Genomic DNA, 12712 nt, shown 5'->3' on the forward strand with positions numbered 1-12712 from the left:
GTTTGGTCCATACACAAAGATTATTATATTAGATTTCCTCTCAATCACTTTGTCCACTGGGATGCTGTATTACTAGTTCATTTTATTAGCTAACTAGAATTACCGCCTTGAAGTTGTATGCCTCCGCCAACCAGTCAAGTTATTTACATCCATGTCTGTCCAGACTTCTATAACAGTGAAGACTTTGAAGGAATTTCATGAAAGGTATTAAGTGTATTTTTTGGGGAAAACATGAACGCTTAACACACATCTTTAAGATCTATAAAATCACAGTTTTAAGGTGGGCACCCAATATTAGTTTCACTAATTCAGTATCCAAACAAATGTGAAATTTGGTCACAACCTCCCCTTCTGTTCCTGAATTAAGACGTTGACTAATGGCCAGAAAAGCGTTTTGCTTAACATTATGATGTCACAGTGAAGTTGACCTTTGGCTTTTGGATATGAAATCCTTTCATCATTTTATTCTATTAGACATTTGTGTAAAATGTTGTCATAATTAGCGTAAGAATTCTTGACTTATGGCCAAAAATGTGTTTTGTGAGGTCACAATGACCTTTGATCACCAAAATCTAATCAGTTCTGGAGTCCATGTGGACGTTTTTGCCATATTTGAAGAAATTCCCTGAAAAGGTTCCTGAGATATTGCATTCACAAGACTGGGACGGACAGACAGACGGATGGACAACCTGAAAACATAACATCCATAAGTTTAAATAATTAGGCAATTAAATAATTACAGAACAGATGGCCCACAAATAAACTTTAAAGGAATATAATCCTAATTTGTTGGCAGTTGTTTAAACCTGTTGGGTACCTCAATAGAAATCCCTTGTTTTTTTCCATAATCAAACATCTCTAATAAAAATGCCATTGTGCATTCACCTTTTAAGGATTGTGTGTCCACTCTCTTGTGATGTATTCATCTACTGTCACAAAGGCAAACAAAGAACAAAGACGGCTCCTGCTGCTCTAGGGCGAAAAAAAAAAACAGACCCTCCCAGGTGAGTCCTCCCTTTCTAGCTACTAGTGTCTATGTCACAAAACAAAATATAGAAGCAGCAAAAGTAATTCCAAAAAGCAAACATCTAACCTACAATGAATCAAATACTGTAAATAGAAAATGAATAGCTCCTTCACTTTCTTTTATCATTTACCTGTAGAGAACAAGCGGTGCTGGGCAGTAATTGCACTGGAGATTACATCCGTAAAGTGACACCGGTGTCCCTGTGAGAGAGCTGGAGGATCAGATCAGATGCTGTCCGTCCTTGGAAAAGAAGACTGTGACATCCTGACTGCTGCAGGTACACACTGGGTCGAATACTAATTAATACATTGTGCGAAAACACATTTCACACTAGGGTCATTTTCAAAAGGCACAAAAGCCTCTAAAATATAAATCCTTACATTATGATGCCATTTACTTTGTCCAAACAACAGTGCAAAACCCAAAGATGTTTAATTTACAGTTCATAAAAATCTTCACCTTAGTCTTGCTTGAAACAATTTCATTATCAAAATTGTTATTGAATACATTTGTTGTTCAACTAATCAATTAATCATTAACTAATTGTTCAAGCGTTCAACCTATCCAAAATGTCTAAAATAAGTCATGCAACTTTGTTCTCATTTTAAAGCTAAGTATGTAAAATATTACAATTTCAGGCTGAGCTTATACTATAAATTCATTATATTATTACTTCATTATTTTAACCAGCAATCAAAACAAGTGCACGACAATGTGTATGAATAAGTCCCATATCATGGAGTAAAAGTTCAGCTGAATTATTTGCTCCTGTGAAATACCATTAGCTGGTTACTTATATTTAACAAGTTCCCACAGCTCATCATGAAGAAACATTTTTGTCCTCAGCACATTTGATTTATGAGCAGGCGACAGGACAGGGGTAAAAAATAAGTACTGCATGGTAACTGGAAACTGTGAGGAACAGAAGTAACAGTCGCACACCATCAAGTTGTAGCTATGTTTATTAGATTCCTCTGTATGGGTAGACTAAGCAGTGACCCTTCCAAAAGACAAAGATAAACTCAACACACAGCCCGGTTTTAAATTAGCCCCTAGTTAAGTTTCTGACCCTGTACAGGTGCTGTTGACTGACAATGTACAAGGCTCACATTCTGGCGTACCGTCTTTAACAGACAGACAATCTGATGAGCCATATATGCATGTGTTCATACATGTACTTTTTACAGTAAATTAAGACTAAAATTTAATTGTAACTTGAGTGTCTCTAGGAGAAGCTCATTAATGTCCTTTCTAGCTGCTTAAAAATGCACATATTCCAGTTAAGTAATTGGTTGTATTCATCATTTTGAGAATAGTAGAAGTCACAAGCACAACACTGAAAAAAAATAAAAAGTACAAAGTCAATATTTCCAAAGTAAAAAGGTGAACAGTCCTGTACCCTGGGGGCTAGTGGGGAGCTCCATCTTAAGATGGAGAGAGAAACTCGAAGTTTGACAGCTATTCCAGGCTAAGGTCTTATTACTTCACCTATCCAGTGCTGCTACATACGTACTTTGGGACACAGTCACTCTAACATTCAGACACATTCATATTTATGCACACAACCATCACAAATCCAGAAATTGATCAGTAGGCCCATGAGAGGAGTGTAAGATGGATAGCATTACATGTGAGGAGGGGTAGAGGACAGAGGGTAGTGCAAGGTGAATGGTCTAGCCCTTGACTGGTGAAATTCTGCACTTAACACTTGGATGCACTTTGTTCCCTACCCAAAACGCTGTGAAAAACACATGCACAGTTCAAGGCTGTGGGTTGAAAGGGTTCAGGGGTGGGGTTGGTTGTGGCACACAACTCATTTATTAAAACCACGTCCCAAAGTGCCGTCAGCTGGAGAAGTCCCACCCGCTCGGGTAGCTGCCACAGCAAAAAGCCCCGACACAAAGAAAGCCAGCAAAGACGCTCTCAAAGTCAGTGCTCTCATAGACACACACACACACACACACACACAGACACACAAAACACAAATGGCTGAAGTCACAAAAGTCTAAAGTTCAGATGAACCGTTAATAGTCACATCTTTATCTATTCCTTTGCTTTGCACACAACTTCCTTTTCTCCGTTCTCAACTTCCATCTCACCATCGCCATTCTCCTGGCTCTCACTCTTCACCTTCTTTGCTTCTTTCTGTTGATGAGGAGGAAAAAAAAAAAAAAAGAAATCAGCATTTTTCACTTTTCAGTTAGTCTCTTTGACAATCTAAAAGCATGCATAGCCTCCCCTCTTGTGGTGGTTTTAGAAAACAATTCTTTACCTTTGTATCCCTCTCTGCAAATTTCTGGAACATGTTGGCGTAAATGCGTTTGTCCTTCTCATGCTGCTCCTTAATACGTTTCTGACAAAGACTCACCTGACAGAACATAATGAAGGAGAGGTCAGACAACCATATTTTCAGATATGGCACAGGTACAGCCACAATATAATACATGTCTTTAGATGTGTACTGCACTTTGACCACATATATTATAGAGGTGGGCGATATAAGATTTAATCACGGTATTACAAAATAAAAAGGGAAATTCCACTCAAAACATGATTCTACCTCTTTTCACTCTATTGGAAACATTGATGACTACAACGTTGCCGCCTCCACCTGCATCCGCAACCTTGGAACCATCTTCGATCCCACCCTCTCCTCCTTTCCAGACTGGACTACTTCAAAATACTTCTCACATACAAAGCACTTAATAACCTTGCCCCTCCATACCTCTCCGACCTCCTCACCCGCCACACTTCCGCCCGCCTCCTCAGGTCCGCCGATGCCAACACACTCAAGACCATCAGGACCTGGGGCGACAGAGCCTTCTCAGCTGCTGCACCCACCCTCTGGAACGCCCTCCCCGACCACATCAAGCAGTCAAGCACCCTACCATCCTTCAAACAGGCCCTCAAAACTCAACTCTTCAAACTTGCTTTTTCCTGTTCAGACTCTCAGTTTTTCCCTCCTTTTCATTGCCCACCCCTCCTGCTTTGCCTGCGCTTGTCCATGCACCTATGTGTTTATCTTTTCTTTTTGTCTGTCATGTAACCTTGTCTACGTATCTTTTGTCTGTTTGTAACCAAAACTGTAAAGCGTCTGAGTGTTTAGAAAAGCGCTATCAAAAATAAATATATTATTAAAAAAGGAACATTTCCTATAGAAAATATTTGAAAAAAAGAAATACGAATGAAAATGAGTTTGCAGTTTGAAGTTAATTAGTAAATGCAATGTGATTTATTCTCAGAGTTAGAAGTTGTTTTGAGTTGTGAGTGAACTGTTGCTTAGCAACCTGGATCTGAGCAATAAAGAATATTTGGATTTTTTTTACATTTACTGTTTTATTTCCCCATCTGAAATAAAGGTGCCACATTTTTTTAGATTTTTTTTGGGGCCTTTCTGCCTTTAATTGATAGGACAGCTAGGTGAGAAAAGGGGAGAGAGAGGGGGAAGACATGCAGGAAATCGTCACAGGTCGGACTCAAACCCTGGACCTCTGCGTCGAGGCATAAGCCTCTAAGTATACGTGCGCCTGCTCTACCCACTGAGCCAACCCGGCCACAAGGTGCCACATCTTTAATGATCTGACTAAAATGTACAAACTGGGAATTCTCGATGTTTTGCTGATGCAACCTTAGGCTATACCACTGGGTTCCCACAGGAGAAGTACATATGTCAATTATTGTGCGAGCAGGAGCCTGTCTGTTCACAATCTAATTATATAATTATTCAAAAACCAATAAAGGATAATTAGGAATAGTTTCACACTGGCCTTAGTTACTGTATAGAATGTTCCCACCTACTTAGTAATTACGACTGGTAGTTTCACACCCAGCAAATGAATGCAGCAGCAACAATTTATTTGACAGTTTTCAGGAGACTCTCTGTGTCAGACACATTCTCTTTCACTGGAAATACTCTGTTTGGTTCAGACAAAGGGCGGCGCCTGGGTAGATCGTGTAGGAGATGGCTAGGTCATAGCCGGTTTGTAATTTGTCATAAACAACCTAGTCTCTTGCCGTTCCTTAAATCTGATAATTTCAGAGTCAGCCATTACCAACAGAAGTTCCCTGAAACCTCGACATCTCACCAGTTAGACATTTTCGTTGCAGTCTTTGTGTAAATCACCTCTCTTTACCCTCTGATATTGTTTTCTTCCGGTTTAGCAAGCTGCATTATAGAAACATCAACGCGCCCACTCGCTTGTTGTGAATACTCCGCACAATGAGTGGCTACATTCACACATCAATACATTTTTATTTGTCACATGAAATTGTACAAGGTACAATTCCAGTGAAATTTTGCCACTTCAGCTCCTCAAACTTGAATGTAGCCATCGAATCGGCGCAAAGTCTCGGCGAAAGGACACCACAGCTCTCGACAACCTGCTGGAAAACCCACGCAGGCACAGAGCCCACCCAGCTCACCGTTCGACACCTGCACACTGGCTAGCAGGATGCCCAGCAGAGAAGATCTCAGTCGGTGTTCAATTAATTCAATGCAAGTTGATGTTTACAAACTTCGACTGGCTATGCAGTCTAGCAGAGTCAGCAGGAGACTGGTAAATTGATTTCCCTGTCCCGATGAGCGACTCTGTAGTCATGAGATGGCTGCAGAGATGGTCTTGCTAGATTGACCTCATCTTCTCCACCTTTTCCTTGATGTTTACATCCAAAAACTTGACCGGTCAGCTGGCTAGCTAGTAGTGATGCAAATTTAGATTTTTTTTTCTGATTGAAAGCCAACCCTCATTACCTGTTAAGGCTCTGACACACCAACCCGACAGCCGACCGGCGGCAGACTGAAAGGCCGTCGGACTGATCACTGGGTCTGGCTTCTCCTGAATTTCAAAACTGACCATAATGGCGGCTCGTTCGGGATACGATCTCGTATTTTACAAAAATAGTTCACCGAAACGTGTTTCTGAAAACATTTTAAGCGAGAAATGGGCCATGCAGTTGCTGAATCTGTCTTCATTTCAGATCGATAAAGGTCAGTTTAAAAGATTTGTCTCAATTTTGAGAGGTGTTCATCACACTCATCTCGCTCGTCATTTCTGGTAATTGGTCATTGAGTCCGACTGCCCACTGGCCGATTTAACATGTCAAATTGGCCCAAATGAATGCAGACGACTCCTCCGACTGACGGCACGGAACACACCAAACAGACTCGTGTCACCGACCTTGCCAGACTGTCCCAACAGCCGATTATCGGGTTGGTGCGTCAGCGCCTTTAACTGTCAAGCAGGCAACGGAGTCCCAGTTCACCTGTCTGGCAGGCTCGGGCATAAGCAAAAGTTTGCACCAACAAGTGTAACTAGCAGTTAAAAAGTTGACTGCATTTTTCTAGCTTTCTAGCTAGCACAGGCTAGCAGAGTCTGCAAATGACTGGTAAATTGATTTCCCGATCCTGATGGACACCGAGGCACATGCCATCACCGTCTAATGTCAACCACGTAAAGCATTAGTAATATTTGTAAAATGGACAATTCAGCATATATTTTGCAGCGCTGACAGAGACATGACTAGAGAGGTCTGCGCCTTCTAGAACAATATGGGCTCAATCTGAGATTACATAATCTGAGATCACACATCAGTCTTTGTACTAGGGAGCTGGCACGCCGTTTGATGTCCAATCCAACTGATTCGGACATTTGCGTTCTCACATACAGCTCCACCAGGTAATGTCTAGTTTTTGCAGTGCATGTGTGAAAGGGGCTTAAGACAGCAACATGTGCCTGTTTCATTGTTGATGATAGCACAATAAATATAGCTAAATGAGTCTTGACTGTATAAAAAGGACATTTATTTCTGTATTAACCTTTTTAGGATTTGTAACAAACTCATGAAAGTAGTTGAAATCTTCCTTTAAGACACATACCTGGCTCTTGGCAGCCTTGTTGGCAGGATACAGTTTAACAACCTGCTGGAAGTCATCTCTTGCTCGGTCATATTCTTTCATACCAAACAGTGCCTCTCCCCTTCGGAACAAAGCCTTCTCATTAGATGCATCCAACTCCAGAGCCTATAATTAAGAACAGAGTATAGTAAAAGGTTAACAGTATGGCATGCAAACTTCAGCAGGGGTGAAAAATGTTTTGGTTTTTGAAATTAGTTCTCCAAGTCTTGGCAATCATTGGAAACAAAAATGAACAATGTTACTAACACAAATAAAAACTATTTAGATTTTTCCCCAAAAAAAAGTCCATACGCTTTTATCCAAAAAGTTAGTATGAACTTTTTTTTTTTTTATCTCCAATACACCTCTTTCAATACTATCCAAATGCGCAAATAAGAATCTACGCATTATGTATTACATTTAGGCTCGTTCTTTCACGTTTAGCATATGTAGTAGCGAAGTAACATTCAGAAAAGTAGCAGCATCTGCAACGTTGCGGATGCTGGCTGCCGTAAAACACCAGAGAAGAAGAAGATAGTCGGGAAAGATGGCCTCTGATTTGTGGAGGAGCTCACCCCCCAACATTCTGGGAGTCAAGACGACCAGGGATAAAAGTAAAACGATACATTTTCATACAAAAAGATGAATAAATAACCGTTCAGATGTGGATTTATTGTTCTAGAATTATTGTGCAAAGTCTCAGAAAAGACACTGCAGTTCCAGGCTGGATTACAAAGCTTCTGGAAGGCCTATGATCACACAGAAGCCCTTTGGAAAGGCTCAGATGTTAGCTTTCATGCAAAACAAATGGAACGATGCTACGTCGTGGTTATAACAGCATTTGCCTTGCTAATATTGTCTTAGCATAAAGAAAATGGAACCATCAGGGGCTAACTTTAACGTTAGTTAGTTGGCCGAAGAGCTCAGTGTTGATTGTTCATTGTGTAATCAATGGCAAAATGGTAATGTTAAACAAGTCCATGGAAATAATGTTAGCACCTAACGTTACATCCAGTTGACACCCCCTTGGGACCAGCTATTTACGGGACCAAAAACATTCATTCTGAAAGTTACTTTGATGCTTAAAATGTTCAAGTTTACAATGCAACATCTCTCTGTCTTCATCTCTTCTTGAACGTACTGCAGTGACAGACAAAGAGGGAGCTGTACCCAGCACGCCGTCTCGTGGGGTAACAGTTAATGGGTAAGGCTAATAAGTATGAATTGAAGGATAGACAGACAGAGACTCCTTCCATTTTGGTTAGATGTGTAAAAAACAGATAGTAAATACCTTGTCACAATTTTCTAGGGCTTGGCTTGGCTCCTGTAGCTTAATGAAGCACATGGCCAAGTTCAGATGAGATGCTAGCCGCAATGCTTTTGCGTTCTTCTCGTCGTCCTCTGACAAACCAGATTCATGTTCCAGCCATGACACAATCCTTTTGTACTGCACTGAAGCCTGCTTGTATTTTCCCTCCTGAAGCATATGAAATCAGTACATTAGAAAACATGAAAAATGATGTCTTAAAAATTCTCTTTATAGCTATGTGCTTAATCAATACCCCGCTGATCACCTTAAAATACTGTGTTCCCTTCTCTTTGACAAGGCTGCTCTGTTCCAGCTTCTCTACGGTGTTCATCTCCCACGATTCCTTAGCCTAAAGAAAACAAAAAGACATAATCACTTCTTAGAGGGGAAAATGTTGCTACATAACTGACGTTAACACACAAGTTGTGTTAGCAACTCAGCAGCAAGATTTGTTTACCTTCTCAAAGGCTGTCAGCTTGATTTTGTATTGCAGTGTTGCTCCGGCAGGAATGTTATACTTTGCAATGCCTGCATTCCCAAAGCCATATCTACAAATCAAAGACGCATAACATTAATAATCTCAAGTGTGGTATAAATGCTGTATTATTGGTTGCAGTTTATCTTAAAACAGCATTGGAGTGTGATGTTATATTTATATTGGATAATTGTGTAGCGGAAGTTCATTCATTTTTTGTCATATCACAGTGTAGAACTTTTGTAGCTGATCGTGTTGGCCAAATTTCAGTCGATGAGTCTAAACACTGGAATTGTTATTGCCCAATTCAAATTCAACACAACAGTTTGAGAGATGATCTGATAATGATCTGATAAAAGAAAAACGTTAAAAAAAACAAAAAAACACACTGACTATCACAACACTGTAAGTATTGGTCTCAGTAAATGTGATCATACTTAGGCTTAATATTGAAGAGTGCCTCCTCTCCCTGCTCCATAGCCATAATAGCTTTCTCAACTCCAACTGGCAAGCCAAGACCCTCTCCATCTCCAATCTCAAACTTCAATTCTCTCTCGTCAAATACACGTCCCTCACAGATACCCTCCATAGTTACTGAAAGGGGTTGAAAAATGCTGGGGTTAGCTTGTGTTACAAATCAGACTCTTCATTTAGCCACAAAAGTGTTAGCACGCATTAGATAGACAGTTGTGGGAAAGTGACAGCTGAGGACAAGCAATGCAATTTCAAATCCATTTTATATTGAAATCATTATTATAAATGCTGCATCATCTTATAAGCAGGTACATTTCTTCAATGTTAGCAAAGAAAAAGCTGTATCTGGATGTGTTACCGTCAACAGTAGCTCCTTCATTAGGCTTGGAATATCCCTGCCCTTTAGTGATAATGCGACGGACGATTCCTCCATCCTCTTCCTCAGTTATGTCCTCACCTCGAAATTCAAACAGTTCCACCTACAAGTGTGCAGACGTGTAAATTAATATCTTAACACCCATAAAAGATCATAGTTTACAGTATTTCAACCACACACCAGGGAATACAGTTTAAAGGGATACTTCACCGATTTAGCATTAACCTTTGTCTCAGTAGAAACACGGTAGTATTTTTTAATGACTGTGCTTCCCTCCCTCATGTCCCCCTGAGACCAGAGATCTCTGTATTGTGGGTCTGCAAAAAAATCTTCCGATGACGTAAAACGACGATTTTTGCGTCATCTGAAGCTTTTTGCACAGAATCAAAGGACTACAGCCAGTACTAGGAGCTACTTCCGCATAGCCCATAGGGGGTTGGACTCCGTCATTCTCCGAAATTTCACGAACCCAAATGGCTGTCAGCAATCTTGAATCCTTGCGTAGCTTAGTGGCTTCTCAGCATCAAAACTTTAGATAGATTTATTCATCCCGAAGGAAATTTTAGAACAATTATGTGCATTCAAACTACCGCACACGTGTACCAACGGGATACATTGGTACAGATCGGAGAATACGCAGGACACTTTATTACAGATGGAATACTCGACACCGCTTCGCCCACCTGCTATGGAGACCAGCGGTGTTGCTCAAAGCCTCTGGCCGGTGAAGGGACATCATCAGCGGGGAACGCTGAACGAGTTTGCCTGTGGAAAACTAACGCTAGCCGGCCACCTGTTCCATCAATCCTGCTTCCAAGTGTCCGCTCATTAGACAACAAACTGGACTACATCCAACTTCAATGAAACTCCCAACGCGAGTTCAGAGACTGCTGTGTTTTTGTGGTTGCTGTATGGGACTATCCAGCTACCAGGCCGGCTGCTCTACGCCGGGTAAGACTAGTTAGTGGAGGTGGGCTGTGTTAACACGGACTGCCTGGTGCAGAAATGGGAGTGCTTGTATCCAACTAACTGCTAATTGCTGGTGGAGTTTGTGACTGTTAAATGCCGACCATTTTACATCCCACGCAAATTTGTATACTCTGTGATACAGCCCAACAAGCGCTAATGCTAGTAGCTATGTGTTAGCTGAACTTTACGGAGCCTATAATGTGTGTGCACTAAATGTAGCCTGTTTAGTATGTCGTTTTCATATATTTTAATTGTGTAACCAACTGAGCCACGGTGAAAACGTTATTTCGTGTATATGGTTGAAATGAGAATAAAACACACTAAAGTTGAGTTGACTGTCTCACTGTCTGTCTGTAAACGGTAGGCGTGGCTTGGGAGTAGACATTAAAGCAGTGAAGCAAGTGCATTGTGGGATTTGGTGTCTTTCATCCACATGAGCCAAAAACACATTTTCTGGCTTTTCTCAGCCTAGAAGGCACCAATTTCTAAAAAAAAATTTCACATTTCTACTACATAAGTGACCCAATTTAAAGATATATTTATCTTTCCAACAGTTAAATATCCCTTTAAAGTACCAGTTATCACTGATGCTTACCTCAAAAACAAGAGTGGCATTGGGGGGTATCTTGGGTGGACTGCCTGCAGATCCATAAGCATACTCCGGCTTACAGATGAGCTGGCACAACTCCCCCACTTTCATTGTGGCTACGCCAATGTCCCATGCCTTTATTACTTGACCTAAAACACAAAGAAGACTGATTACCAACACTGGCTGTGGAACTATGACAGGTGAATGTTCATGGGTCTGCAAGATATGAAACCAACCTTTGCCCAACTCGAAAGAAAACTTCTCTCCTCTGTCTCTGCTTGAGTCAAAATGAGTACCATCAAGAAGTGTGCCCACATAATGTACAAACACTTTGTCACCGGTCATAGGCAACTCTGTGCCTGTGCCTTCCCTTTTCACCAGCTGGAAGAAAAGATAGCATGAGGAGAACTTATCAAAAAAAGAGTAGGGGATTACAAAAAAAAAATGTCATTTTAGTAAATGACATGCAAAGCCAGCTCTATACATTTCTGCAGTCTCGTACTTTGCATCATAAGAGGTAATCAAAGCGGTCAAATATTTCTTAAATAAGGTGAGGTAAACCCCTGTCTGTCTGTGTGTGTGTGTGTGTGTGTGTGTGTGTGTGTGTGTGTGTGTGTGTGTGTGTATCCATGGTTCCAGAGCCTTCTAGAAATGTGGACGGTTGAAATGGCTAAATATCCATGTTGTTGACACCCTGGCAAGAAGTTAACGTTAGCTATGAAACCAAAGGTAGGAACAAGATAAATAGCGTTACGGGGTTGTCAACACGCTGTTTTTATTAACAGTGAACGCGATAGACTAGCTAACAACAGCTAACGTTAGCCTATCCGAATGCGTAGATAAACAACAAGCAGCCATCTAACCACTCAGCTAGTTGGATTAATATAGCTACAGTACCAAAACATAACTTAACGTTACCTTTAAAACACCCCCTTCTTTCTTTGGTGTGATGTCCTCTCCCTCCATTGGGATGGTGTGTTGTCCTTCACCTGTCTGCTCCTCTGCAGTCATTGTCATGTAGCAGATATCAGCTCCTACTCTATTGAACTGCAACACAATTCCAACTAACACTGGCTAATAGTAGTGGCGGCTAAAGCTAACTAAGTACTTCTCAAACCACGCAAAGTGCAGCAAGAACGCTAACTGGCTAACTAACGCTGGTTAAAGCTCTTCGTTAGCCTTACTTAACGTTAACGTTATCTGTGAATGCTACTGAAAATAAAATACACGTTAACTTCACAGCTTCCAAATAGCTGCGCTGAGACCGTGCTACCGTTGTGCACCAGATACACTTGTATATGAGCTTTCGGTTAGGTTACTTCAAGTCCACGTTGTCTTGCAGTCTGGCATCTGACAAACGCTTAAGAAGGGCAGAGAATTTTCCAGACATTGAGGAGGAACCAGGGGATGAACCCGCGTTGATGGCGTTAGTTATACGAAATACGCATCTCCCGGAAAGGCGGTGCACTTACAAAGAGCTGAGCAAATGCATAATTTACGACATAGTGTGCCGTCACTTAGATAATTAATAGTGTACTTAGTTCAAATATTCTGTAATAACATAATAGTCCAGTAAAGACAAATACATGCAATATTTGTA

General features: G+C 41.0%; 1 protein-coding gene across 1 annotated transcript; it reads right to left on the reverse strand.

Annotated features, from left to right (window-relative positions):
- Window positions 1-1971: 1971 nt before the first annotated feature.
- fkbp4 (FKBP prolyl isomerase 4) lies at window positions 1972-12482 on the reverse strand. The gene is made up of 11 exons (XM_078256888.1): window positions 12031-12482; window positions 11349-11493; window positions 11119-11261; window positions 9537-9657; window positions 9142-9298; window positions 8687-8777; window positions 8495-8578; window positions 8212-8397; window positions 6903-7046; window positions 3300-3395; window positions 1972-3172 (listed from the first exon to the last, which is right to left on the reverse strand). The coding sequence occupies exons 1-11, from the start codon at window positions 12127-12129 to the stop codon at window positions 3071-3073; spliced, it is 1368 nt and encodes a 455-aa protein (XP_078113014.1). The 5' UTR covers window positions 12130-12482; the 3' UTR covers window positions 1972-3070.
- Between the last annotated feature and the right edge of the window lie 230 nt (window positions 12483-12712).

This window comes from Sander vitreus, chromosome 8 (assembly GCF_031162955.1).
Source record: "Sander vitreus isolate 19-12246 chromosome 8, sanVit1, whole genome shotgun sequence".
NCBI classification, from domain to species: Eukaryota; Metazoa; Chordata; class Actinopteri; order Perciformes; family Percidae; genus Sander; species Sander vitreus.